The sequence below is a fragment of the Leopardus geoffroyi genome, chromosome B2 (assembly GCF_018350155.1).
Source record: "Leopardus geoffroyi isolate Oge1 chromosome B2, O.geoffroyi_Oge1_pat1.0, whole genome shotgun sequence".
NCBI classification, from domain to species: Eukaryota; Metazoa; Chordata; class Mammalia; order Carnivora; family Felidae; genus Leopardus; species Leopardus geoffroyi.
In genome coordinates, this window is record NC_059332.1 from 41651067 (window position 1) to 41676121 (window position 25055).

At 53.6% G+C, this 25055-nt stretch overlaps 1 protein-coding gene across 23 annotated transcripts; it reads left to right on the forward strand.

Annotated features, from left to right (window-relative positions):
- The first annotated feature begins 225 nt into the window (after positions 1 to 225).
- On the forward strand, positions 226 to 24668 carry TJAP1 (tight junction associated protein 1). Of its 23 annotated transcripts, XM_045498344.1 has the most exons (13): positions 227 to 307; positions 819 to 915; positions 10162 to 10272; positions 10365 to 10493; positions 17133 to 17230; positions 17968 to 18093; positions 19698 to 19726; positions 20467 to 20628; positions 20843 to 20909; positions 21144 to 21173; positions 21894 to 22001; positions 22103 to 22186; positions 22944 to 24668. In XM_045498344.1, exons 6-13 carry the CDS (start codon positions 17995 to 17997, stop codon positions 24039 to 24041), a joined length of 1677 nt encoding a protein of 558 aa, XP_045354300.1. In that variant the 5' UTR covers positions 227 to 307; positions 819 to 915; positions 10162 to 10272; positions 10365 to 10493; positions 17133 to 17230; positions 17968 to 17994; the 3' UTR covers positions 24042 to 24668. The 23 variants fall into 23 exon arrangements, with proteins under 23 accessions (XP_045354304.1, XP_045354309.1, XP_045354315.1 ...); XM_045498356.1 differs by lacking the exon at positions 21144 to 21173; XM_045498339.1 differs by lacking the exon at positions 10162 to 10272.
- Positions 24669 to 25055: the final 387 nt, after the last annotated feature.

A 25055-nucleotide genomic window follows, 5' to 3' on the forward strand; every position in this document is an offset into this window, starting at 1 on the left:
TTTTGTGTTTTTTCTCTTTCTCTCTTTTTTTCTTTAGTATCAGAATCTTTCCTCACCCTTCCCGCTATTGCCCTACCCTTGACACCTCCTTCCTTCTCCACCCGCCTGGCCTCCAAACCCTACTCTCCGGAGATCCCATCTTTCCTCTTCACCTGGTGCCCTAATTCCCCATCCCGAAGCTACGCCCCTAGCCACACCCCCCGATGACGCTCCGCGCCCAGTGCGTGGGGATTCCCGCGGCCTTGGCCGCTACCCGGCCTGCCTCGCGGCAAGATGGCGGCGTGAAGGCGGCGGGCAGCGGCAGAAAGTTTGTTGTGGGGTTGGAGTAGTTGGGCCGGGAGGCTAGAGTGGGGGGGATCGTAGGGACACTAGCGCGGAGTAGGGGCGGAGGAGGCACTAGCTCCGGGGTTAAGAAGAGGAAATGGAATGGGGGAAGGGTGGAGGCGGAGAGAAATAAAGAGGGAGACAGGGGCGGAGGGGAGGGGGCCTAGGATCCAGTGGCGGCCCTGGGGGAGCGGTCTAGCGCCGGGGAACAAGAAGTAGGTGTGCAGGCCCTGAAGAAGCAGTCACGAATTGGAGGGGAATTTCTTAACCAAGAGTTAAGAAAGAAGCCTGGAGCTTGTGGCCGAGGCCCGACTGTACCTGCCCGGTAGGAGAGAGGTCTTTCCCGTGGAGGAGGATAGTGGGGAAGGGGAGAAGAGAGACCTGGAGGATGTTGGGCAGGTTTGATAAGGAGGGAACTAAACCCAGTCAGATGACCCTTCTCCAGACTTAGATCAGCCTTTCCAGAGTTCCTATAGCACCTGCCCCAATTTCAGCTGAAGACTCAGGGGCCCCAGGGACTGGAAGAAATCACAGTGCCTGCTTGGAAAAGAAGAAGAGGTAGCGACTTGCCCCAGCTCAACCCCAGAGCGGGTAAGGTGGCCTCCAGTGACAGGCTGGCATGCTCCCTGCAAGCAGGATGCATGAGTTCAGAGTGATACTGAGAATCATTTAATCTGAAAAGGGCTCTCTTCTATAGAGGTTACCTTTTGCCTGTGGTCTGTAAGTTAGTGTTCTGTTTAGATTGTATGGTGATTTTTGAGAATTGGGTGTAGATTTGAGCCTTGGGTGCTGTCACCTGTGCAAATGAACATGGTCGGGGGCCTAGAGATCAGGCTGAAAGTACTTGAACACATCCCTGTCACAAGCAGTTTCCTACATGCTCCCTGTGTCTTTTTCAGTCTCCCCATCACATCTTCACTTTGTCATCCTACCTGAAATAGAGATTTGTGGTGACAGATTGGGGGGAGGGGGAGTCATGAGAAAAAGTGTGATTGCGGTCTGTCACCAACTCATGAATTCATTCTTGCTGCGGTCTACTTCTTTTGATCTTTCTTTTTGTAAGAAGGGCTCATTAGTGTTCCTTTGGGGATGTGGATTTGGTGGGTAGGTGGGGTCAGTGGAGAAGGAAAACCAGGTTGCGATTAGGGAGAAGAAACCCAGATTAGTTTATGGTAAGGGGTCAAACTGACTGGTGTAAGGCTCTGGGAATATTTATTGTATCAATCTCTGTCCCTGAGATCCCTGATATTCGAGAGCTGCTTTACAGAGCGGGTCAGTGTGGTGATGGAAGGAAAGGATTGTAGAACTTTTCGGGTAGCTTTCTTCTCCTCCTTTGTAGTCTCCCTGTCAAACCACATTAGGAAAAAAAAATCAGTTTCACTAACCAAACTAAGCATGGCTTAAGAGATGGTGGATTTGGGGTTGGAGAAAAGGGAAGAAGGGGTCTGGAGCCGCAAAGTGCAGTGAATATGGTCCTCACTTCCTTCCGTGCCCTGTGGGTATGCCCAAGCCGGAATTGGGGACAGCTTACTGAAGCTTGTTTCATGACTGGTATCTGCTGCATGATTAGGTTAGCAGATCTCATTTGATCCAGGACTCCTCACTGACCACCTCCTGCTCCCTCCCTGCTTCCCCCCCCCCCCAAAAAAAAAGAGGCTTGCTACAGACAGACCAACCCAAATCACTGTCACTAGGTCAGCTTCAATACCTTCAGGTATCTGACGAACTGATGTTATTTAGCTGTGACTCTAGAAGGTTGGGAACTTTCTCTGAGGACAATTTATGGATGCCCCTTTGGAAACTGAACAGCAAGGACAGTGTGGTGAGCACACTTAGAGGTTAAGAGCACTGACTCTGGAGCCAGAATGCCGAGTTCAAATTCTGGCTTTGCCACTTGTAGCTCTGTGACCTTTAGAAATTGCATAGTTCTCTATGCCTCAGCTTTCTCATCAATCAAATGGAGATGGTAAGAGTACCCATCTCATAAGGTAACAACCTTAACCTAAATGCATTAATATATTTAGAACAGTGACTGACTCTCTATACGTATTTGTTGTTGTTACGCTGGTCAGATCTCAGTACTAACTTCTGCTTTATGATTGAACCTAGTGTCTCTCTTTGGAGGCCCCGTACTGGTTTGGGCTGCTGTCTTGATGTTAGAGAAATGGGGCTTAGCTTTTGGATGTAGTGAGAGCATCTTCATCAAACTATTTAAAGTGACATTAAAATGCCCATGATTTGGGGCGCCTGGGTGGCTCAGTTGGTTAAGCGGCCGACTTCAGCTCAGGTCATGATCTCGCGGTCCGTGAGTTCGAGCCCCGCGTCGGGCCCTGGGCTGACGGCTCAGAGCCCGGAGCCTGTTTCAGATTCTGTGTCTCCCTCTCTCTGACCCTTGCCCGTTCGTGCTCTGTCTCTCCCTGTCTCAAAAATAAATAAAACGTTAAAAAAAAGTTAAAAAAAAAATGCCCATGATTTCCTGTTTGAAGTTGTGAGGCTTTAGGATTATCTTTGCATTTGAACAGTAATAATAGTGGTGCTTACTGAGCACTTTCTGTGTGTCTGGCACTGTTGGAAGTGCTTTAAATGTATTAACTAATTTAATTTTTATAACCTTACGAAGCAAATACTTTCATTATCCCCATTTTACAAATGAATAAATAGAGGTGAAGAGTGGTTAATTTGTTCAAGGTCACTCAGCTAGTAAGGGGCAGAGCTAGGATTTGACTGTCTGGCTTCAGCAATTGAACTTTTGAAGGGGGCGGGGTGGGGGGGGGTTGGTATGAAGTTAACTATTTATTAAATATGCCCAGTGGCAATTTGTATCTTTTGTTTGTCACGATTGTTAGATTGTAGTAGACTTTTTTCAGTTATTTAAAAAATGTTGTAGATGCTGAGCTCTTCACCACAGCTCTCTCCCCAGAGATTAAAAACTGGTGCAGGGACTGTGGTGAGGGAGCCCTTTGCCATGGTAGCCACATCTGGACTCCCTCTTCATGATTTGGCTTTGGTGACTGTCCTTTGGAAAACCTTGGGCCTGGGTTGGGTGAGCAGACTGACCTAAGGATCCACTCTTAGCATACCTTAAAGGGGTGTGTGTGTGTGTATTAGTGTGGACATTAAGGCTCATTTCTGACTTTGATTACTGACATGAATAGTTGAAGTAACCATAGCGTTAAATTCATAGACAAATCTGGATGTCATCTTTGTTTTAAAAATAGCAGGTAGCAAACTACAGAGGAAAAAAAAATAGGTGGCATTTTAAATACTCACCCTCCTCCCCCCCAGCTTGAGGGGAAATGGAAAACAGATGTGCTTCTGCTGAAACTTGTGTTGTTCTGGAAGGTCCTGGCCTAGTGCTTCTCTCTTTCCTTTTAGCCAAGTGGGAGGCTGGTGTGTAGCCTTGGGGCAGAGGTGTGCCCAAGGTTTGATTGACTGGCTTTTCCTTTGCCCTGCACTTAAGACTCACTCTTCCCCTCCTTCTGAGTCACGTCCTGTCTATTTAACACACCCTCAGGGCCCATCTTTTTCTTTAGTAAATGACTCTCCAACTTGCCATCAGACTAGGCACGCGTCTGAAGTCTGACCAGATTTCAGGGTAATTGGGGGCTCAGGACTTAGGGCTTTTTCTGGGAATTCTGACCCAGCCCTCAGATGACCTTTTTCTATTGTTATGGCACATGAAGTTTGGAATTAGTATCTGTCTGTGTCTGTTGCCCTCCACCATTACCTGAGGAGCCATATATCTCAGAAGAATGTACTTTATCTCCATTTGTGATGCAAACAGCGTGCTGAAACGTGTAATCTCCATAGAGTACACCTTTGTGTGTGTGTGTTTTAAGTTTATTTATGTTGAGAGAGACCTAGAGAGCGCAAGTTGGGGGGGCAGAGATCCAGGGAGAGAGAGAAAATCCCAAGCAGGCTCTGTGCTGCCATCACAGAGTCTGACGTGCGCCTTGAACTTACGAAACCGCGAGACCATGACCTGAGCCAAAACCAAGAGTGGGACGCTTACCTGACTGAGCCACCCAGGTGCCCCTACACCTTTGTGTTTTGGTAGAAGTCCTCAGACTTTCAGGATTCAGGTCTCATTTTCGCAAATGAATGAACTGTGGTGTGAAGGCTGATAGATTTGGAGACAGTTCTCTGCCTTTACTGTTCTGGTTTTGTCATTCTTTTTTTTTTTTTTTTTTTTTTCCAACGTTTATTTATTTTTGGGACAGAGAGAGACAGAGCATGAACGGGGGAGGGGCAGAGAGAGAGGGAGACACAGAATCGGAAACAGGCTCCAGGCTCTGAGCCATCAGCCCAGAGCCTGACGCGGGGCTCGAACTCACGGACCGCGAGATCGTGACCTGGCTGAAGTCGGACGCTTAACCGACTGCGCCACCCAGGCGCCCCTGGTTTTGTCATTCTTAAAGCCACTTTCTTCACACCCCTTAATCATGTGTAATCTTTGCATCTAATCCCTTCACCACCTTTTTCTCACCTCCATATTTTGAGTGCTGAGGATGTCTGGGTAAACCAGGTCTTTGTTTCTCACCTGGATTCAGCCTCCTAACAGCTCTCTGAACTTGTTCTCTCTAGCTTCTGGGCCTTTGCACATGCTGGCCTTTCTGGGATGCTCTCCCCCTCCACCCTTTACCTACCTCTTTGTCCTCTAGACAAATGTGACTTTGTGTGGGGATCCTCACTCCTTCTGCCTTTCCTCTGTGCTTGTGTTTTAACACTTAGGCTGCATTGTGATTATCTGTTTACTTGTCTGACTCTTACAGGGCTGTGAGTGTCCTGTCCACAGGTACTAGGTCTTATTCATTATTGTATTCTACCATTTAGAATAGTGTGTGGTGCTTAATAGGCGCTCTACCATGCGGTGGGGCTTAGACAATGAATGAAATGTGGTGGGCAGACTCTCTCCACTCCTGTAGCTTCCAAGCTGCTGTGAGAATTATTTTCCTGTGAAAAACAATGTTCTGTTCCCTTAAAAATGCCATGGTTTCTGCCTTGTTTAGGATAAAGTCCACACTCTAGCTCAGCATGCGGGAAGGTTGTTTATACTCTGGCCCAGACTCCAGCTTCTGGCTTGAGATGCTGTCACCTCTACTTCTGTCCTGTGCGTCATTGCTCCTAAATTTCCCACTGCTCCTGGACCTGTCATGGCCATCCGTTTACTTTATTCTTCTTTGCTTGTGCATTTTGCTCTCTCTGTAATGCTGTCTCTTAAACTCTGCTCATCCCCCAAGACCAGCTCCTATGTAACCTCCAGTGAGAAGACTTCCTGCTTTCCTTTCTTCCTCTTGACCCCCAGCAGCACTTTGTGTGAGAGGCCTCAGTTCTGGCATTTCTCATGTTGTGTGGTGATTTCTCTGGTGCTTGTTGGCCTCTTTCACTGAGCTGACCCTCTGTAGAGGAGGGTCCCTCCCTGATTGTGGGGTGAGGGTGAGGGGTGTGAAGGAGTCTGATTTTGGAGGGAGGCAGACCTGGTTTAAATCTTTTTTTTTTCAACGTTTATTTATTTTTGGGACAGAGAGAGACAGAGCATGAACGGGGGAGGGGCAGAGAGAGAGGGAGACACAGAATCGGAAACAGGCTCCAGGCTCTGAGCCATCAGCCCAGAGCCCAACGCGGGGCTCGAACTCGCGGACCGTGAGATCGTGACCTGGCTGAAGTCGGACGCTTAACCGACTGCGCCACCCAGGCGCCCCAGACCTGGTTTAAATCTTGATTCTGGCACTTACCAGCTGTGTGACTTCAGGCAAGTTGCTTAACTGGTAGGATTCTTTGTCTCGTCCCGTATAAAATGAGGGTGACATTATCTTTTTTGTAGGAGTATTGAGCATGTAGCATGGTGCCTGTCATGTGAAGGATACTCAATATTTGTTGAATAAATGAATGCCATTTTGGAAAACACAGTGGATAAGAAAAGGCTTTGTTTTATTCAAGCTAGAATCAGCCTTTTGATTTCTGCCAGGTAGCCAGGAGCATTTTGAGGTGGGAGTAAAATTGAGAGAGTCTCTTTTCTTGTGATGAAGCAATAATAAAAGGTGAGGTTGGGGACATCATCAATGAGAAACCTGTGCAAAACAGTTGATGTTTCTCCCCATGTTTTGTGTTGTAATGATTCCTTTGATGGATCACGTTTATGTGAGATTGGTAGTGACCTTAGTGGATATAGGTGGGGGTGGGTAGGTGGTAGATTTGTATGTAGTTAAGTCTGTGGGTGACTGGATGGGGTGTTTAAGGATTCATGTTCCCTGGTGTTTTATGGATTGAAAAATATTGGATGAAGCTGATAGAACACATCTAGGCATTCAGGAAGCTAGACTTCTTGGCCCTAGTTTTCTTAGGGCTTTGATGATCTTGTGTCACAGAACAGGCTTAACTTAGATGTTCCCCAAAAATAGGGCTGGTAGCTGGGAGTTCACTGTCCATTCTTTTTGCCTTTTTGTTTTTAGTGTAGTTAATGGGGGTAGTTCTTAGGGCACCAGTTCCCAACAAACACCAAAGGAATGTGTTTCCAGAAGTCTAGACCTCTTCATTGTGTAATGCCAGGTGGTGCTCCAGTGTGAGTTTACAGTCTAGAAGAGGAAGATGTGTTTGAGTTTTTCGGAGGGCAGCCTTCTTGTCTGGTCCTTGAACCCCTGCCCCAGCCAGGAGTCTCCTCTGGCTCTCCAAGCACATACCAAACTGTAATCCAAATGGCTGTTAACCTGTCTCTCCTCCCCTTGGGGTAAGATCTTTCTTGGGGCCCTATGCAGTAGGTGCTGAGCAGTCTTGGTTATTGTGTGACCCAAACCCGTTCTTCCTTTTTGAAACAGAAAGCAGATAGGATCCGATTGGCAAAATCCTTTGAACTCTTAGGAAGGAAGGTCCTGCATAAGCAAAAGGTGATAGTATTAGCAATGGCATTACTAATTATTTTCTAGAGTTAAGGTGGTTAAATGATCATCCAGGTGCTTGGCTTCAGCTGTCTCCCTTTTCAGCCCTATATTCTTTTTTTTTTTTTTTTAGCCTTCTTATCGTCTAATAACACATCCCAAAGCCAGCAGAAAAGGTTAAGAGCAGAGGTGAAGTACGCTCCCGTATATTTTCTTGCTAATCACTATCTTCTAAAAAGTCTGGCTGCTGGCATCTTTTTTGTTATTCATTAAGCTCCTTTTCATGCCCCATAAGCTGCTGGCTTTTCTGGCTGTATTGCTCATTCTGTCCAGGTATGCTCCACGCTCACAGCCAGGACCTACTACGACCTTGTTAATGCCGAGACAAATCAAAAGAATGAGACCAGTAGCTGAAAGTGGAGGGATGGATGGGGTTTTCCTTGGGCTCAACTCCTTGTCCCTCCGTGTGGGAGTGCACACTGCAGTGTGGCATTTCTTGGCAGGGCTGGTAAGCTGCATCGTATGTTCGGCAGATTTGAGAGGAGATTGGGCGAGCTAGCAGGACTGGCTTGTGCTGTGTACTTTTCGGTTTCAAAGAGGCTGAGTCTCGTGGACTGGCCGTGAGTGGAAGAGTGGGACCTCTTCTTTGTTAGTACTCTCTCATAGGTGCCGGCTGTCTGTGAGGTAACACTTGGAATCTGTAAAGGACGTGCACTCTATTTGTGAAGAGCTTCTGTGCTTTCCCAGTGAACTGTGGGAGGGGGGACTCCCTGAGGGCCGGGGCCGCCTGGCGGGAGGCAGTCTAGATGGTGCTCAGCTGACGGTAGGATAGAATGCTGGGCTGACCATTTTGGGTACTCAACCTCTTTGCACCTTCACAGGTAAGCCCATGGGGACTTCAGTCTCAGAAGCCTTTGAGGGTATTTCCATCAGGGCAGACTTGTCATGGCTTTCCTATGGCTCTCTAGAGGAGGCATCTTTGCCCTGGGATTGGACACAGAGGGTTCTTGTCCAGTTCTGTCTGTGGTCTTGGGCAAGTCACTTGTCCTTTCCCTTCAGAATAGGAGAATGCCACTTGTTCTGTGGGCCTCAGTAGGCCACGAGGATCAAAGGACATATAATGGAAGGGGAAGCGTTTTCAGGATAGTAAAAACACATGGCAGATGGAGGGGTTTGTCCTGTTTGTCTAGGAATTCTGTGTTTTCACCATAAGCATAATATATGTCCTTGTAGAAAACACCAACCATATGGACAAATATACAAAAGAAAAAGTAAAAGGACCCTCTCTCCCTTTCCCAGAGACGGGGAACTATCATGTATCCTTCTGATCATTTTTGTGTGCTTCTAGACATTCCTCATCATGTATCTTTTGTAAAATAAACAAGACTCAATAGTGGTACATGCTCTGTTCTTCAGCTTGCTCTGTTCACCTAACAAGTTCAGGAGGAGGGTGCCCCCCTCCACGTTGAGCAGCCCCGTGTTGGAGCCTCCTTCCCAGCATTGGGCCTTCCTCTGGGGCTGGCTCCTTGGAAGGGGTAGAGAATCTTTCCTAGGGGTTCTCCCCACAGCAGGTACCCTGGTTATCTGAGGGGTCGTTTTTTATTCTGAGATGAAGTAGTCTGGCAGGAGTGCCCTTGAGTGGGAATCGGGACGGTTGTAAACGCGGCGTGGGCCTCACCACTTCCGTCTCCCGTGTGTTTCTCCCCTTTGCTCTTGTGTTATCTGTGGCCGGGAAGAGAGTAAACTTACCTGATTTCTCAACCTCTGTTTCAATGCAGAGAGCGTCACTGATTTCTGGACCTTTGGGTTTCCTAGGTGTTTTGCTGCTCTGTGTTTTGAAATCAAGCCAGACCCAGCTGATGTTTTTTGGTCTTATTTGTGGGTGAGGATTCTGAAGGTAGCCTGTCAATGGCCATGCATTCTTCCCGGTCTAGGGAAGAGGTCAGAGCCCACAGGAAGAGTTGTCTTCTCTTCTAGATGGTTATCTCCCCCTCTGTGGTAAGGCCTTGGCCTTTGGAGCTCCGGGGCTATTGTCAGAGTAATACTGGGAGCCCGAGGAGTAGGCAGTTCGGAATGATTAACTTGGGCTTGGGAGAAGGGCCAGGCCCATAAGTAGCGCCAGGGTGGTCACTGTTCTCCTCTACCCTGAGCCATCTCATCATCTGCGGGGCTTTCCAGACAGAAGGGGAATCCTTCTGCTTTTTCTCGCCAACATGCTGCCCTTCTCCATAAGCACAGGCAGTGTTTGCTGATACATTTGCTGTAGTTTTCCTCTCCTGCTGCTCCATGGGTCACATCTTGTGGGGGTTTGGGGATTCCACTCCTGTGGCTCCATCTTCCTTGAGATCTCTAAGCCAGGGTGTGTCCCTTCCCCTAGGATGGTATTGGAGGCTTCAGGAAAGGTGTTTTCTGCTGTTTCCTGGGCTTTCTGTGATGGGAACACTAGCCTCTCTGGCATTGCTCATTCTGAGCGGGTAGAATAGTCGCTGTTGGAGTCCGAGGAGCCTGGCTGCAGCATAGCCTGTATCCTTGCTCTGTGGGTTCCTCTGGGGCCAGCTTCCTGGGAAGCGCCATCCCCCCGGCCCTTTCAGAAACTGAAAGGTGGCAGTGTGCCACCCCTTCCCTGGCTGGCCCAGCTCCGGGCTGGGTCATACACTGCCCCATTGTATTGTGCCTTCGATGCAGTTCTTGTTGCAGCCTCTGATCCCTGGGCCGGTTCCCTCTCGGCCCCATTCCTCACAGCCTGTGGGAGGTGGTGGGGTGGACTCTGCTGGCACAGGCAGGGGATGGGCGGCAGCTGCAGCTGGGGCTGGCTTTGTTCTGACACCCCAGCTTTCAGAGCTGTGGTGCAGCCTGGCAGCCGGGTCCAGGGAAAAGGCAAGACGGGGGAGCTCCCCACCCCCACTCCCGCAGCAGTGCCCCCTTCCACCACAGTTCTCCTCTCTTTTTGTTGACCAACCAGAGAGCCCTGTTACCTGGGGTCAGCAAGCCGGACTCCCTGGTTGGCAGGGGGCATGCTGCACTTCCACCTGGCATGGTTTTCAGATGGGAGAAAGCCCCCGAGGCTCTAGTGGTAAGTCTGCAGGAGCTTCCCCTGTCGGAAGAGCGCAGTGTGTACCCTCGGGCATCTCGCAGCTTGGCATTCCTTCTGCTCTCTCTTTGCAGCTCCGGAGTTGGGCTGCTCTCAACCAAGCTGTCTGTTTATATGGAGTGCCTGGAGGGCGTCTGCCATGAGTCTGTCGCTAACCGTGCTAACCAGGAGAGCTGGCTGGTTGGGGAGAAGACACTAACCCTGTGAGTCTGACCTGGGCCAGCTAACCTGCCCTGGGGGTACCACCAGCAGGGCCTCTCACCCCTCCTCCCCCTAGCCTGGCTGCCTCCTCCCCTTGGCTTGCCTCATGCCACCTCCTCTTCTCTCTTGTCCTTACTGCTGGGTTCCCTCCATCTTCCCAGTCTCCTTGCTGTGGGTGGGGACATGCTCCCTCTAAGGCCAGAGGAGGGGGCTTTCCTATGCACAGACACCTGCCAGCCAGCCTGCTGGCCTCTGCCCACCTCACGATCCCCTCAGCACCGCATTGCCCGGTTCTCCCTTAAAACAGAATTGGTTGGAGTTTCTGTTCAATCTGCTTTAAGCGTTATGGAGTTTGAGAACCTTGCGCAGTTACCATGCTCTGTTTCACACCTCAGAGAGAGATGGAGCTAGAGTGGGAGGGGGATTTTCTTCTCGACTAGATAGTTGCTTCCCTTTGTCAAAAGGGGAAGATTGAATGGTGTCCCCATTAGTCTCACCCTGGGATAATAATTTAGGGTCAGTTGCAAGGTTCTCCTTAAGGTTGTTGTTGAGGAAAACCGCGGTCTGGCTGTGGGAAATTCCCAGGGCCTTGAGTGAAGCTACTTAGGACTAAAAGCTGGAGCCCAGAACCAGGTACCCACCTGAGATGTAGCTCGTGGTGTCCGTTGCTCCGGCAGGTGGAGTGGGTGGAGTCAGGCTCCCCACTGCCTTTCACATGTGGAACTTCAGGTGGACTTTAGCCAAGAAGGGCTGGAAGGGCGCCTTAGCCACGACGGGCGGGACCTGGCTTTGGACTCCACAGTGGGCCTGGGAGAAGCCTTGGCCTCAGGCTGGGAGACTGGCGAACAGCTTGCCATGGGGAAGTTCCCACCAGATTGCCTTCCAGGTTTGGAAAGAAGGGGGCTCTGGGGATAGCAGGAAGACTGAGTGCTCGGGGGTCTCTGGTGTTCTGCACAGGTAGCTTCTTAGATGGGCTCTCTGGCTGCAGCCTCTGGAGGCAGAGCAGTACGGGGTAAACTGGGTGGGGGAACTTGGGATCCGAAGGCCCTCTGGGTAGGCTCTGTTTCCCTTGGCTCAGGGGGGAGAAGCAGGGAGCTTCCTGTGAGTATGAGGTGGGAATATGTAAACGGGAGAGGGTATAGGTGTTGCACAGATGTGTAGGGACCCTGAGTAGGGAGGAGCAAGCTGGAGGGGTGCCTGGTGTCTGGGCTGACCGGGAAAACAAAAGGGGCCTGGAGCAGAAGGCTGGTTCAGGACCACCCCTTACATTGCCTTTCCTGAGGTGAGGGCTTGGGGACTGCTGTCAAGTGCTGGTTGATCTTGGGGACTTTTTGGCCCTCCCTTTATTTAGGGGAGGTTGCTTGGATCATCATCAACTGTTGTCTTCAGCCCCTTTGTTCTGTCAGGTGTTTGCTTGAATGAGACACCAGCTGGATAGACTTGAGGTATTTACTCAGGTGGGAGCCAGGTGAGCTCTTTACAGGTCCCCGGCGGTAGTTTGGAGTCCTCAGGATTACTCTGGGGCAGAATAATTCCCACCCATTTTGGTTTTTAAAAACCTGTCTGTCGATTCTGCTAAGAGCAGGCAGAGGGCCAGGTCAGGGCTGCAGGCAGCTTGTCCCAAGAGGGTGAGGTTGTACTTGCCCAGAAAGGTGGCAGGCATGGCTGTTGGAGGGGCAGCAGGGCTGGTCTGGGCACAGACTGGCATCTCCCAGCCTAGTCATCGGCCCAGAGCGGAGCCTGCCCAGGCCCCACCCCATGCTCTGCTGGCTGCTTGCCTGCCACGCGCCCAGGATTGCTGAGGGCTTTGCTCATGTACCTCAGGAACAGCTGCATGCCGGAAACTGGGGGCTGGTAGCAAGCAGGAGGGGCACCCAGGGGTCAATGTGGAGAGGGCTGAACCCAGCCAGCTTTGGTGGGATCTGAGGGACTGACAGCCAAAGTCGGGAGGGGCTGTGTTAATGGGGCGGGAGAGCCCTTGCGAGCGATCCCCAGGGCCTCTGCTCAGTCACCTGGGTACAGGGCTGACCCTTGCAGGTGGGGGTTTGTGTTTCTTGGGCTTCAGTTGGATGCAGACCCTGAATTTCAGAGGCTCAAGAAGCAGCCAGACTTGTATGGCTGGAGTGTGTCCTGCCCCCAGAGGTGCAGTTTCCTCCAGGCCTACAGAGTTCAGAGACTCTATATCCAGGGCTTATAGCTGAGGGCGATTCCTATGGAGGAGACACTAGTCCCTGTGTGATCAGACATTCATGTTGTAGCCATTGATGAGGGGCTTTAGGAAGGTCCTGTGTTTATTTTTATTACTTATTTGTATCCTGCTGGGTTCCATGGGAATTAAGGCAGTATAGAACACAGCTGAGTGTTCTGGAAAAGGGCCAGTTTCCTTTTATTCTAAAAGCAGTAGTGATTGCTAATGAGTGATTCTGTTTGACTTCTTCAGGTGAATTATGAAGAATTTTAATGTTTTTAGTGGTGCTGTGTGGCCTCTCTCTGATGGTCCCTCATTTGCTTGAGTCAGTGACAGCTGTGAGTAGAAAGGAGTATCAGTAGGTTAGGAAATGGTCTGAGCCCAGATAAACTGTTGGGGCCATAATTTCTTACAGAGAGTGTGGGTGATGTGGGGAGCAGGGGAGGCGGTTGGTCTCTCAAGGGCAGGGCAAGTGAACTGGGGAGGGTGGAGGGAGGTAGCAGTGCAGAACTTGGGGGAGCTGGATTAGATGTCCACGGGGGCAGGCTCAAGTTTGAAAAGCCAAAGAGCCCCACCCATTTTGGTTTCACTCCTGTCTCCCTCAGTAGGGAGAAAGCTGGGTGCTCGGACCTCCCTTCCTCTCCTGCACCTTTGACTTTGCCCTGGGCAGACCCGCAGAAAGGATGGCAGAAGGAAGTGAGAGGGTGTCTTTGGCTCTTGGGCTTGAACCTTCTTGCTGTTGCCTACTCTGGGTGTTGGCAGAGAGTGGAGTAAGGATATGGTTTGGAGAAAATCAGGATGCTAAAGGTTTTTCCTTATCCTACTCCATCTCCAGCAGCGGTGACTCCTAACCATGGTGGAAGCCCAGGTCACATATGGGCACTTACCCATGAAAGGGCACAGGTGTGAGTCCCATCTCCTGACTTAAAGAGTGATGCTTGGCAGATTTTTTTGCCCTTTGATTAAAGGATACCGCTCAGCCAGAGTCTGGCACACGTTTCTCCTTATATCTGCCCCTGACTACGCTCTCTGCTCAGCTGTTCAGTGGGTTCACAGTGCAGGTTTGCTGTGCGTGCTGAGTCCCATTTCTAATGAAAGTAGACTTTGTTCTCAGGAGGCAGCTAATCGTGCCCCATGGGCTGTAATCAGGGAGAAGGTATTTAACACAGGGCAGGCGGCAACAGGCGGCCGCACTGACTGGCAGATTGCAACATGGCAATTAGGAAGCTATCCACCCCCCTTTCCACCCCAGCAGAGCCAGGCTGAGTCTATCTGAACTGAGTTGAGTGAGTGAAGAATGAATGCTATGCAGAGGAGGAAGGGGGAGGCGGGGCTAGGCAGGGCTAGGCGGGGCGGGGTATGAGGAGAGCAGCTTTCCCTTCCCACTGCTGCCGTGGGTGTCTCCCTCAGCAGTGCCAGAGGAGCCCCAGACCACACTGGGTCAGCCAGAGGTTTTAACCTAGGCCTCAGCCTTTCTCCTGGTGCACAGCTGTTCTTGTAGTGCAAACCCAGCCCATGACCTGGTAGCCCTACGTCCTGAGTCCTCTGTCCCCACTTCTTTGAAGCTCAGGTGGTTTGGGGTGAGGGTTGGGAGTGGGATTCTTCTCGGTCAGTTTCTAGACTTTCCAAAAGACCATTTTCTTGGAGGTGCCCTGGAACCAGGCCAGCAGCCAGAGGCCAAGAGACCCCAAAGGCTGCTTGCTTGCTTATGGTGGCCCATATCTCATTCCGAATTATCTGGCTACTTTCCCTGGGGACTTCCTCTTCTTGACGTGGGATTGGGAAATCCTGTTTGGGCTGAAACACTCCAAGGCAAGATGGGAATCTTTGGGTGAAGGAGATGTGACCACTGGAGGCCGAGACCGGTAGCTGGGTCTTCCTGGCGGGACTGCCCTGCTATCTTGCAGCCCACCTTTTATCTTCCCCTGGCTGTGAGCCTGGTGTCCAGCTGCTTCTTGCTTTGTTCTCCAGTGCACCTGGTGTTGCTCTCACTCTAGGGTCTGTCCTTCCCTGCCACACTCCAGTCAAGGACAGTGGCCTGTCAGCCCTGTTGCGTTCCTGTTCAGTGATGGAATCGTCCCACCCCCACCCCTACCCCCTGCTGCTGTGGGCCCCAACACGTACTGGTATTTATGGACATGGGGCAGGGAGTGAGACAGACTCTCCTTCGTGGGCTTGTGTTTGGGACACCGCAGGCTCCCTAGCAGACTGTTTCCCTGGTGGGCATTGCCTTCTGCTTCCCCAGTTGGGAGTGGCTCCCTTTCTTGTGTCTCTGCTGTGTATGGAGAGAGCAGGCTCTGGCCGGGAGAGAGAACTGCCTGCCATCGCTGGCACCACTCATCCTGGAGCATGGGTGATTGCGGTGCTCCCTGTCTCCCTGTCTCCCTGCCAGCCACTTCCACACTGTCTGTTCCCTCAGCAAGCCAGGTTATCCAGCTGGGAAAGCCCTGGGAGTGTGTGCTGTGGGGCCCAGGAGTGGGGACTTGAGGTCAAGATGAGCCAGGATGTGTGACAAGTAGAGCTAGGGCTTGTGGGCTGTGGAGTGAAGGCCTCCCTCCTTCCAGGGAAGATCCCCAGATACATGAGTGCGTCAGTTTGCTTCCTGCCTGCCCGCCTGCCACCCAGTCAGGTGTCCTGGTGCCTAGAGGCCAGTGTGGGTATTGGTATGAATAGGGCTAAGGAAGAAAAGAAGAGGCTGAGAATCGAGGGGGCCCACAACGTGGCCTGCAGCTGATGGGGATGCAGATGAGGAAGGGAGCAGGCCCAACTCTAGAGTCTCCCTCCCTGGATTTTGCAGAGGTTCTTGGCTACTGTATCTCTTACTCTGTGTTTCTGGCTGTCCTTTTCTAACTCATGTCCCCACACTTAGGCTCCCTGAGTATCAGCACCCAGGTATCCAGGATGGCTTGCGACTTTCTGGGCCTCTCCCTCAGGCCATAGGAGCTCCCACCCTGGGGCCCTCAGGAGGGGCCCCAGGGAACCTGCGGGGGTGTCTTGTTTGCTCCCCCACACCCCAGGAATGTGCTGTCCTTTTGGGCCCGCCCGGATTCCTGTGCAGGGAGTCAGCCCGACACAGCACGCTGCTTGTGCCCTGTGGGGACATGTCCGCCTCACCATCAAAGGGGTGGAGGTTGGCGGCTCGTGCCTGCTGCCATGCCCCAGCTCCCCCCAGAACCCCAAGGGAGAGACCAGGCTGCCCAGACAGAGAAGGGAGGCCACTCCTGCTTCCCCGCCCTCCCTACCCCCACTGTTCTTCCTGCCTCGGGCTCTGTTGGAATGTGACAGGAGTTGGGGCCAGGGCATGTCCCGACAGCAGGAACACATGCTTTAGCCCGCAAGGCTTCCCTCAGCCCCCAGCTCTATTTATGTGAATGGTGGCGGGAAGATTGTTTATGCCCAGAAGGCCACCTGAGGTTACTGCCTCCGTTGGTCCCTGTGGTGGCTGCTGCCCCCGTGCTGTGGCCCCGCTTATTACAGGTAGGCGCAGGGCTCAGCTCAGTGCTCCCACGAACCTGGACAGGACCTCACGGGTCACTCAGTCTAGCCACCTCTGTGTGGAAGAGAAACCAGTGAGGGACTTAGCTGGGGCCACACAGTGTGTCAGAAGCAGCATAGCCTGGAGCCCTGTGTCTCACCTCCCCAGAGTTGGGCTTTCTGCCCCAGAGCTTCTCAGCCTGGGCACTGTCAACCCTGTGTGCTGAGAATTCTTCATCATGGGGGGTTGTTCTTTGTGTTACCGGATGTTTAGCAGCATCCCTGGCCTCTACCCACTAGATGCCATTAGCACCCACACCATTGTGACAGCTATTCAGACATTGCCAGGTATCTGGGAGGGGGAGGGGGCAAGTGAGATGGGGTGTGGGACACCAAAATCTCCCCCGTTGAGATTGCTCAATCATTGCTCTGCTGCTTTTTCAGAATTTTTTCTCCTCGACCTCCCCTCCCTGGTTGCAAAGTCTGTTTACCACCGTTACACACAGAAGCAGTCTTTGGGCTCCTGGGAACATTGCTAGGAAGTTTCCCCCACATCTTCTTGGTCTCTGCTAGGCTTTTTCCTGGTGTTCTCTTCTGCAAGCCATGCTCCCCAAATCTCTTAGTTTCCAGACTCTGAGAAGCCTGAGAGATGAACAGGACAGGTGTGGGGTAGGATCGGGACAGAACAGGGCCAGACCTATTCCCAAATCAAGGATGTGGTCAGCAGAGACCACGAGCACATACAAGACACACATGTGTCTTGTGTGGGCCTGTGACAGTGCTTTCACGGGGAAAGGAGCCCAGTGCTTCCAGTCCTCTCCCGCTTCCTCTCCTTTTTCCAGAACTCCTGGTCCATGACTTTTCTGCCTGGCTCTTCCTGGGGGGCCTTCCAAGTCCTGGACTGGGTAGGTCAGTCCGTGGCCCTGACAGACACGCAGCTGACACCTGGTTTCCACTTTCTTCTCTTCTCCGGTTTCAGGAGCTGTTGGCCAGAGGAAGTGGAGGGGCCGTGGGATGCAGAGAGCCGAGGGCTAACTCTGGGACAGCGGAACAGAGAGAGCTGCCGACGATCAGACGGTATGTCCCTGTGAGACCTGCTCCCCACCCCCACCCCCAGGGCTCCCTTCCTGGGAGGCTGGCAGGTAAGGGGGCAGGCAGGTGGCCTCTCTTGGTGGGGGCTGGTGAAAAGAGAACGGTGGAGGCCAGAGAGGATTGGCCTTCAGGGCTTATAAGCTTAGAGACCCCACTGAGGAAACTGGGTTGGAGGAGTACCCTCAAACCCTCACTTTCTGGTTACTGGTGTGTTTTGTTTTGTTTTGGTTTTTTTGAGCTAACACGAATGTTTCCTAAATGCCAGGTAACTGTAAAAAAGGTTAGTGTTTTATGTAATCTTCACAGAAGGTGTATGAAATTGGTGCTCTCCTCATCCCCAGTTTATAGTTGGGGAAACCGACTCATAGGGAACAGTTTTTCTCTCTGAGGCATTTTTTTATAAGCCCACAAAGGTGAGTGGTGGGCCATTCTTAGATATACTGTCCCACTCCTAGACCATAATCCGCTCTTCCTGGTGCCCAGAACCTAGGCCCTGCCTTTCCCACCCACCTGGCGCATTGGGCCCTTGTCGCCTCCAGCACTCCCCTGACCCTTGGGCATTGAGATACCAAAGTCCAGGTTTCTAATGATCCCGGCAGTGGTCCAGGCCTGTCTGCCTGCCTGGTGGCTCCTACACATGTCCCTTTTACTGTCCTTTTTTCCTCAGTCTGGGGGCCTCTTGCCCATGTCTCTGAGCCTTCCCCTCCCTTGCTTCCCCTCAGCAGGTTGAGGAGCCCTCACCTCCCAGGATGACCAGCGCAGCCCCTGCTAAGAAACCGTACCGTAAGGCCCCACCTGAGCATCGGGAGTTGCGGCTGGAGGTTCCTGGATCCCGGCTGGAGCAGGAGGTCAGAAGACTAGTACTCCTGCCCTGGCTGCCAGATGCAGGCCCTTGAGGCTGGGTGTCTGATTGACTTCTCCCACCTGAGGAGATTCTAGTCCCCCAAGTTGGGGTGTGGGTGTGGCATTGCTGGTACATGTTTGGGGTCTCCTAGCTGCAGCACTGCTGGTGGGGGCAATGTAGGCTTATAGGGGACAGCTGTGAGTACATGTCCACATGTCAGGGAACCCAGCGTCTTCATGGCTCAACAGAAATGATCCCAGGCAGTATCATTCTTCCTGCAAGAGGCAGCCCACCGGACTGAGGGGTCCTAACTTGCTGGAGGCTGGGTCTCTGTGGAGGAGGTCGTGCTCCGGCTTCTTCCCCACAGACCAGCTGTTCTTTGCTGCCCCCGGAAGTCCTGGCCCTTCCTCCAGCTCTGCCTTGTTTGGCCAACATTTGTTAAATACATGCTCCCAGCCAGGAACTGTTGTTAGGTTCTTAGGAGGCCTTCTTCAGGCAACTGTAAAACATTGTCCAAATAGGCCTCCCTCATTCAGCTTACTCTCAGGAGGAAAGGAGCTTGCAGTTTAGGTCCCTTGCTACTGTGTTTCTACCCTGTTGCAGCATGTTGAGCACATTCACAGAACTTGAGAGATCATCATACATACATACATCAGGCGTACCATGGCCCGCTTTGGTCAGATTCAGGTCAGGAATGCTGTGACTTGCCTGTTTTCAGTTCAGGGAACATTAAATAAAAAGGCCAGGTATTGTGCTAGATGCCACCCAGTGGGCATTCCCTTGGTTTTGTGGATGAGGACGCTGAGGCTCAGCAAGGCTAATGTAAGCAGAGTGTGGCAGAATAGGATCAGATCCAGGTGTCATTAGCTTCAAAGTCCATGGTCTGGGCCACCCCCTCATTTTCCTGCCTGGAATTGGCATTCTGCGGCAGTCAGCTCCATTTAGAGTGGGCTGCTTGACATTTCCCTGCTCTGTGGCTGGCTGAGCTCTGGCTCTTGGGCCGTAACCAGTGTGGGGGCTTGGGGAGGATGGGGCAGGAGGTAAAAAGCCGGATAAGGATGAGACTCTTTACTCCTCTCAGTCAGGCTTGGCCCAAAGGCTGTCCTTCATCTATGTACTTGTTCCTCTGGGGCCTCTGTAAGGGCCTGATTCTGCCCCCACTTCCTCCAGGGCCGAGAGGGCTTTGTTAGAGCTCAGAACCCTACTGTAGCTTGCCTGACTTTTTCACTTCTCTGGAATGTCTCTGCCATGCCTGTAGGGCCCACGGGGAGCCCAGTGAACAGTTGAGAGGCTCTCTTTATCCCTGGGAGATATGGCGTGGGTACCAGGACTCATTTGTAGCCTGCTCTAAAGTTATGAGGGGGGTTGGAAGTGGTGTGGGTTAAGGGTGAAGGTCGGAAGGGGTTCTTGAACCTTCTCATTGGCATGGCAGAGAGTAGTCTAGGCTCATCCAGGTGATACTGGATTGCCTCCATCTCTACAGGGCCCACTTTGTGAGATTGTTTGGGCTTTAGACATGGCCCTTTCCAGGTCTCTTTGGAGGATGGGCAAGCAGGGTGGGTCAGTGGTCTAGGGCTGAGCCTCAGGCTTCTGTTCTTTTGTGCACAGGAGCCCCTGACCGATGCAGAGAGGATGAAGTGAGTATCTGCTGCCTGAGAGCCTGCCCTGCTTTGCCTCAGCACTTCCCTCTTAGCGCCAGGCAAGCCTGTTGGTATAGTCGGGGTTTCATTGGATTAGGTAGAAGTAAAGGTTGGTGTGGAGCCATAAAGGGCTCTGAGAGGAGGCTGGATATGGATATTCCTTCCGGAAAGAGTTTTTGTTCCATGGCTCCAAGAGAACCTGGAACCAAGGTGCTCTGGAGGCCTGCTCTTGCCAAAGAGCCTTCCCCCAGCTCCTGGCTCTCTTGTGCCAGCTGCCTCCCTGCAGCCTTTTCTGTCAGCCACGTGAGGCCTTTGGAGAGGAGGGCAGTGCTGGGCTGGATTTCCAGGAGATTAATAATGGAGTAGCCTGATTGTGCAGTGGGGAAACTGGAGCTGGAGGGCTTGGTGGCCGGCTGGCTTGGGCTGTAACCAGAGACAGACTGGGAACTTTCACGCCTCACACCAGTTCTGTCTTCTCATTCTTCTTCCGGGTGGGAGTGGATTCTACCATCCCCTCTGCTTCCCGCCCCTGCCCCCAAGCCAGGCTGTGTTCTCAGGGCCAGCAGGCCTATGGGATATGCTGCCCCAGACTCAGGCTCAGTCTCAAGGAGTCCCCTGTCCCCAGTTGCCTGTGTTCATGTCATCCCTACTCCTTCCTTCCTGAGTCCAGGCTGGGGTTCCAGGGCTGGTCCGTCTACCTCTGATGCTCCTCTGCCCTTGCCCCCTCACCCCGCCAGGCTGTTGCAGCAGGAGAACGAGGAGCTCCGCCGGCGCCTGGCCTCAGCCACCAGGCGCACCGAGGCCCTGGAGCGCGAGCTGGAGATCGGGCAGGACTGCTTGGAGCTGGAGCTGGGCCAGAGCCGCGAGGAGCTGGACAAATTTAAGGACAAGTTCCGCAGGTGTGGAAAGGAGGGGCCAGGACACACCTGCATGCAGCCCCCACCATTCATAGGATTTTAGCTGGAAGAGGCCTCTGAGATCATCCGATTCTGATGGGGAAACTGCGGTTTGGGGAGAACAGCCTGCCCAAGATCCCCTATCAAGGAGGGGCTGAGCGAGCAGGGTCTGAAGAGCAGATCTTGACCCAGGGGTCTGCCTTGTGTTCCTCCACAGGCTTCAGAACAGCTACACGGCTTCCCAGAGGACCAACCAGGAGCTGGAGGACAAGCTGCACACACTGGTAATCTGTCCGGGGTTGGGGGTGCAGTTTCGCTGGCACTGTGCTCATAGCAGAGCAGGGGGCTGGGACTTGCTGGGGAAATGCCACTGGGGCTTGGGGAAGGGGTTGGGACGGCGGCGGGGAGGGGACCGCAGTGTGCTGTGCGCGTCAGGACTGTCTTAGTGCTCACACTGTTTCTCTTCTCTCCCGTCTTCCCCTCATGCTGCCGCCGCCGCCGCCGCCCTCTCCTGTCAGGCCTCTCTTAGCCACAGCTGGATCTTTGCAGTTGCGTCTGAGTTTGTGTGTTTTCTCCCTTGCCCTGGCCTTCTCCTCAGATGAGCTCTGGGGTTGCCGGGGCCCCTTCCCTGTCCCTCTGCCCACTGCTTTCCTCTTCCTTACGTGAGGCCCATTCGGTACAGTGCCTCCCTCCTTGGCTCTGGCAGAGGAACCGGTTGATGTCACCACTGAACACTCACAGCTTCTCCGCTGCAGTGGCAACAAGCCCAAGCCATTGAGGGGGGAGGGGGGGCCGTAGAGCCAGTCCCTGAACTGAAGATCAGAAGGCCGCTGCTGAGCCTGCCTCTCCCTCCTGGCTCAACTAGATAATCTCACAGGCGCCCCCAGCTGCCTCCCAGCCCCACCCCTCCCTCTTCCTGGCCTGAGCCTGGAAGCAGCTCCACACGTAGGCTTCAGTCCCTGGGTTTGCACACTTACTTCTCTAGTCCAGCTGCTTTGCCTCCTGTGTAGAGCCCCTTGAGGGGCAGCTCTTGCCTCTCTCCTGGGCCCAGGTGGCAGCAGGTTATATCCAGAAAGCCCCTACCCCACAGCCAGCCCGGAGAACAGGAGAGGTGGCTGGTCTTCTTCTGTCTGTCCACCGTCTGTCTACTTCGTCCGCCTTGGCTGCCCCAGCACCTGTGGCTTCCTGTGTCTCTGGGTCGGGAGGAAGTGGAGGGGAGGAAGGCCGGCTGGGGTGAGGGCGGGGTTCACACACGTTTTGTGCCTCAGATCAAGAAAGCGGAGATGGACAGGAAGACGCTGGACTGGGAGATCGTGGAGCTGACCAACAAGCTGCTGGACGCCAAGAACACCATCAACAAGCTGGAGGAGCTCAATGTATGGCGGGGGGAACCCCTCCCGTGTCCCTGGCTTTGCCCTGGCCCAGGCCCTGCTTGCCTGGGGCGGGGCCGGCCTCTGACCCTTGCCTGTACCTGTAGGAGCGGTACCGGCTGGACTGCAACCTGGCTGTGCAGCTCCTCAAGTGCAACAAGTCCCACTTCCGCAACCACAAGTTCGCCGATGTGAGCAGAACCCCCCCACCCCCCTGCCAGCGCTAGTCCTGCCTTCTCAGGACTCCTCTGACTTGAGTTTTCACACCTCCCTCTATCCTCCTGCCTTGACTCCTCCTTTCTGCTTTGCCCTGCCCTCGTCTGCATGGCTCCTCTCAAGCCAGTCAACTCTGCCACTGGTCGGTGTTCCGTGTGCTGTCAAGAGATAGTCACTGGGACTGGGGGCTGGCCCTGCTGGTATTTCTGGAACAGAGGCAGGGAGAGAGGCACTCAATTTCGGGATCCCATGCGGGAAGGTGGGGTTGGCCAGGGTATCAGTCATAAGAATATCGAGAGAGGATGAGGCCCAGCTGATCCCTTTACCCCAAGGGGCAAGCGCTAGACTCCAGAGCTTCAGGCCCAAGGTTGATAGGGTCTGTAGAAGGAGTGGAGGGACTCATGAGGCTGCTGGCCAGTACAGGTCCTCAAACTTGTCTGGTTTGGGCAGAAGCCACTGCTGAGATGCAGGGAGATGGACGTTTGAGGGCATGTGGGCCTTAGCACCAGTTCTGGGATCAGATGCTGGCTGTGTTCATCAAAAGCTGCAAGTTACTTCACCCCTGCGGAGCCTCAGTTTATTTGTGAAATGAGGCTATACCCTGGCATGCCGAGGGGCCGGAAGATCACAGTGCTGAGCGCGCAGTGGTGCTTGTACGTGCCGGTCGTTATTTTTGCTCTGAGGTTGGGATCGTTCATGTCTCTCTTCCCTTCTCCCACTCTTTTTCCCCAGCTGCCCTGTGAGCTACAGGACATGGTTCGGAAACATCTGCACAGTGGTCAAGAGGCTGCCAGCCCGGGCCCCGCCCCTAGCCTGATGCCAGGGGCTGTGGTACCCACCTCGGTCATTGCCCGGGTGTTAGAGAAGCCAGAGTCTCTACTGCTCAACTCAGCCCAGTCAGGCAGTGCCGGGCGCCCCTTGGCCGAGGATGTCTTTGTGCACGTGGACATGAGTGGGGGGGGCCCGGGTGACCCAGCCAGTCCCCCAGCCCCTGGCAGCCCCACCTCACAACCCAATGGGGAATGCCGCTCCCTGGGCACTGCTGGGGGCTCCCCAGAGGAGGAGTTGCCCCTGCCAGCCTTTGAGAAGCTGAGCCCCTACCCCACCCCATCTCCACCACACCCGCTGTATCCTGGCCGCAAGGTAATCGAGTTCTCTGAGGATAAGGTGCGAATCCCCCGCAACAGCCCCCTGCCCAACTGCACTTACGCCACCCGCCAGGCCATTTCCCTGAGCCTGGTGGAGGAGGGCGGTGAGCGGGCCCGCCCCAGCCCAGTGCCCAGCAGCCCTGCCTCAGCCCAGACCTCCCCCCGCCACGAGCCCAGCCCTGTCCCCCCAGCACTCAGTGCCCCGGCCAGTTCTGCCAGCTCTGAGGAGGACCTGCTAGCCAGCTGGCAGCGGGCATTTGTGGACCGCACTCCACCCCCAGCCGCCGTGGCCCAGCGCACAGCCTTTGGACGTGATGCCCTCCCTGACCTGCAGCGCCACTTTGCTCTTAGCCCCGCTGACAGAGATGAGGAGGTTCTGGCGCCTTCTTCCCCACCTGGCGAGAGTGGGCTTTTGCTGCCAACAGAAGCTGATTCTGGCCTTCCCAGGGAGGAGGAAGAAGAGCTGAACCTGCCCATCAGCCCTGAGGAAGAACGCCAGAGTCTGCTGCCCGGTGATAATGGCACAGATCAGGGGCCTGTCACTTCTCACACTGACGGCAGGGCCTGGGCACTCCCCAGCTCCAGCCGCCCCCAGCGCAGCCCCAAGAGGATGGGGGTGCACCACCTTCACCGCAAGGACAGCCTGACCCAGGCCCAAGAGCAGGGCAACCTGCTCAACTAGCCCCCCCCCCCCCCCCGTCGCCCTCCTGCCCCTTCTGCTCTGCTCCCTGTGCAGTGGTGTCAGGTGGGCCATGCCAGGCCTTGTAGCTGCGCTGCCTGTGACTGGCACCAGCTTGTCTCATGGCTTTTCCCTTTTCTTGGAGTATTTATTCCCCAAGGGTAACATGCAGCTGGGGCCTAAGACCTTTCTTCCGGTTGGCCCAAGTTGGGCTGTTCTGGGCCACGGAGGGGTCTATCGTATCAGTGTTCATCTTCCATCCCCCTTTCGTACCCGCAAGTTTTATTTTTTGTGGTTCCCCCCCCCCCCCCGGGGTCGGGAGGGGGACGTCGTCGGGGACGATTAACCTCTAATTTCTATTTTCTGCCTGTTTTCCTCTCCCCTCAAGTCCTCTGCACGAGCTGTTGCCTTCAAGGGGCCCTTGGGGGATGAGGGAGAGGACTCACTCAGGGCTCGCCTCAGCTGTGTCCATCCTCCCTCTGGAAGGGAGGAGAGGGAGGGATTCAGGGGCCTCAAGCTGGGCTCTAGGTGAGGCCTGGCCCCCTCCCGACCTTGGCTCTAGACTGTTACTCCCAGCTTTGGGAAGTTTTCACATCGATGACTATTTTAAAATTAAAACTATTTTACTGATATGGCCCAATTTGTCTCTTAATGATTTTCCTGGTGCCATTCTTGAGCCTTCCCAGTTCTAGTCAAATCCTGCTCTTTGCTAGTGAGTCTCCCCTGCCCTTCTCTGCTTGGGATGTCCATGGCCACAGAGCGTCACGCAGTGAGAGAAGGTGCACCTCAAGTGACCTTGGCAGGGCCCCTGAGTCTCCCCTTGAGGTAGGTAGGGTCCAGCCCACCTGTGGAGGCGGGCTCTTTACCTCAGTTACGATTCTTACAGGGGGCCTGTGTAAGGTGTCGCCCCAGGACCCCAGGTCCTAGAAGTCCGAGACCTGAGCCTGACCTGTTAGATATTTGGGGCCAGTGGATGCTGCCTGGAACTTGGGCTGTGGGGTGGCACTGCCCCCTAGT

Excerpts from the sequence above, each read along its gene's own strand:
- TJAP1 (XM_045498348.1), top strand. The coding sequence starts at position 17,995 with ATGACCAGCGCAGCCCCTGCTAAGAAACCGTACCGTAAGGCCCCACCT. Across the intron at positions 18,094-19,697 it reads GATCCCGGCTGGAGCAGGAG|GAGCCCCTGACCGATGCAGA; the intron begins GTCAGAAGACTA and ends TTTTGTGCACAG. Across the intron at positions 19,727-20,466 it reads ACCGATGCAGAGAGGATGAA|GCTGTTGCAGCAGGAGAACG; the intron begins GTGAGTATCTGC and ends TCACCCCGCCAG.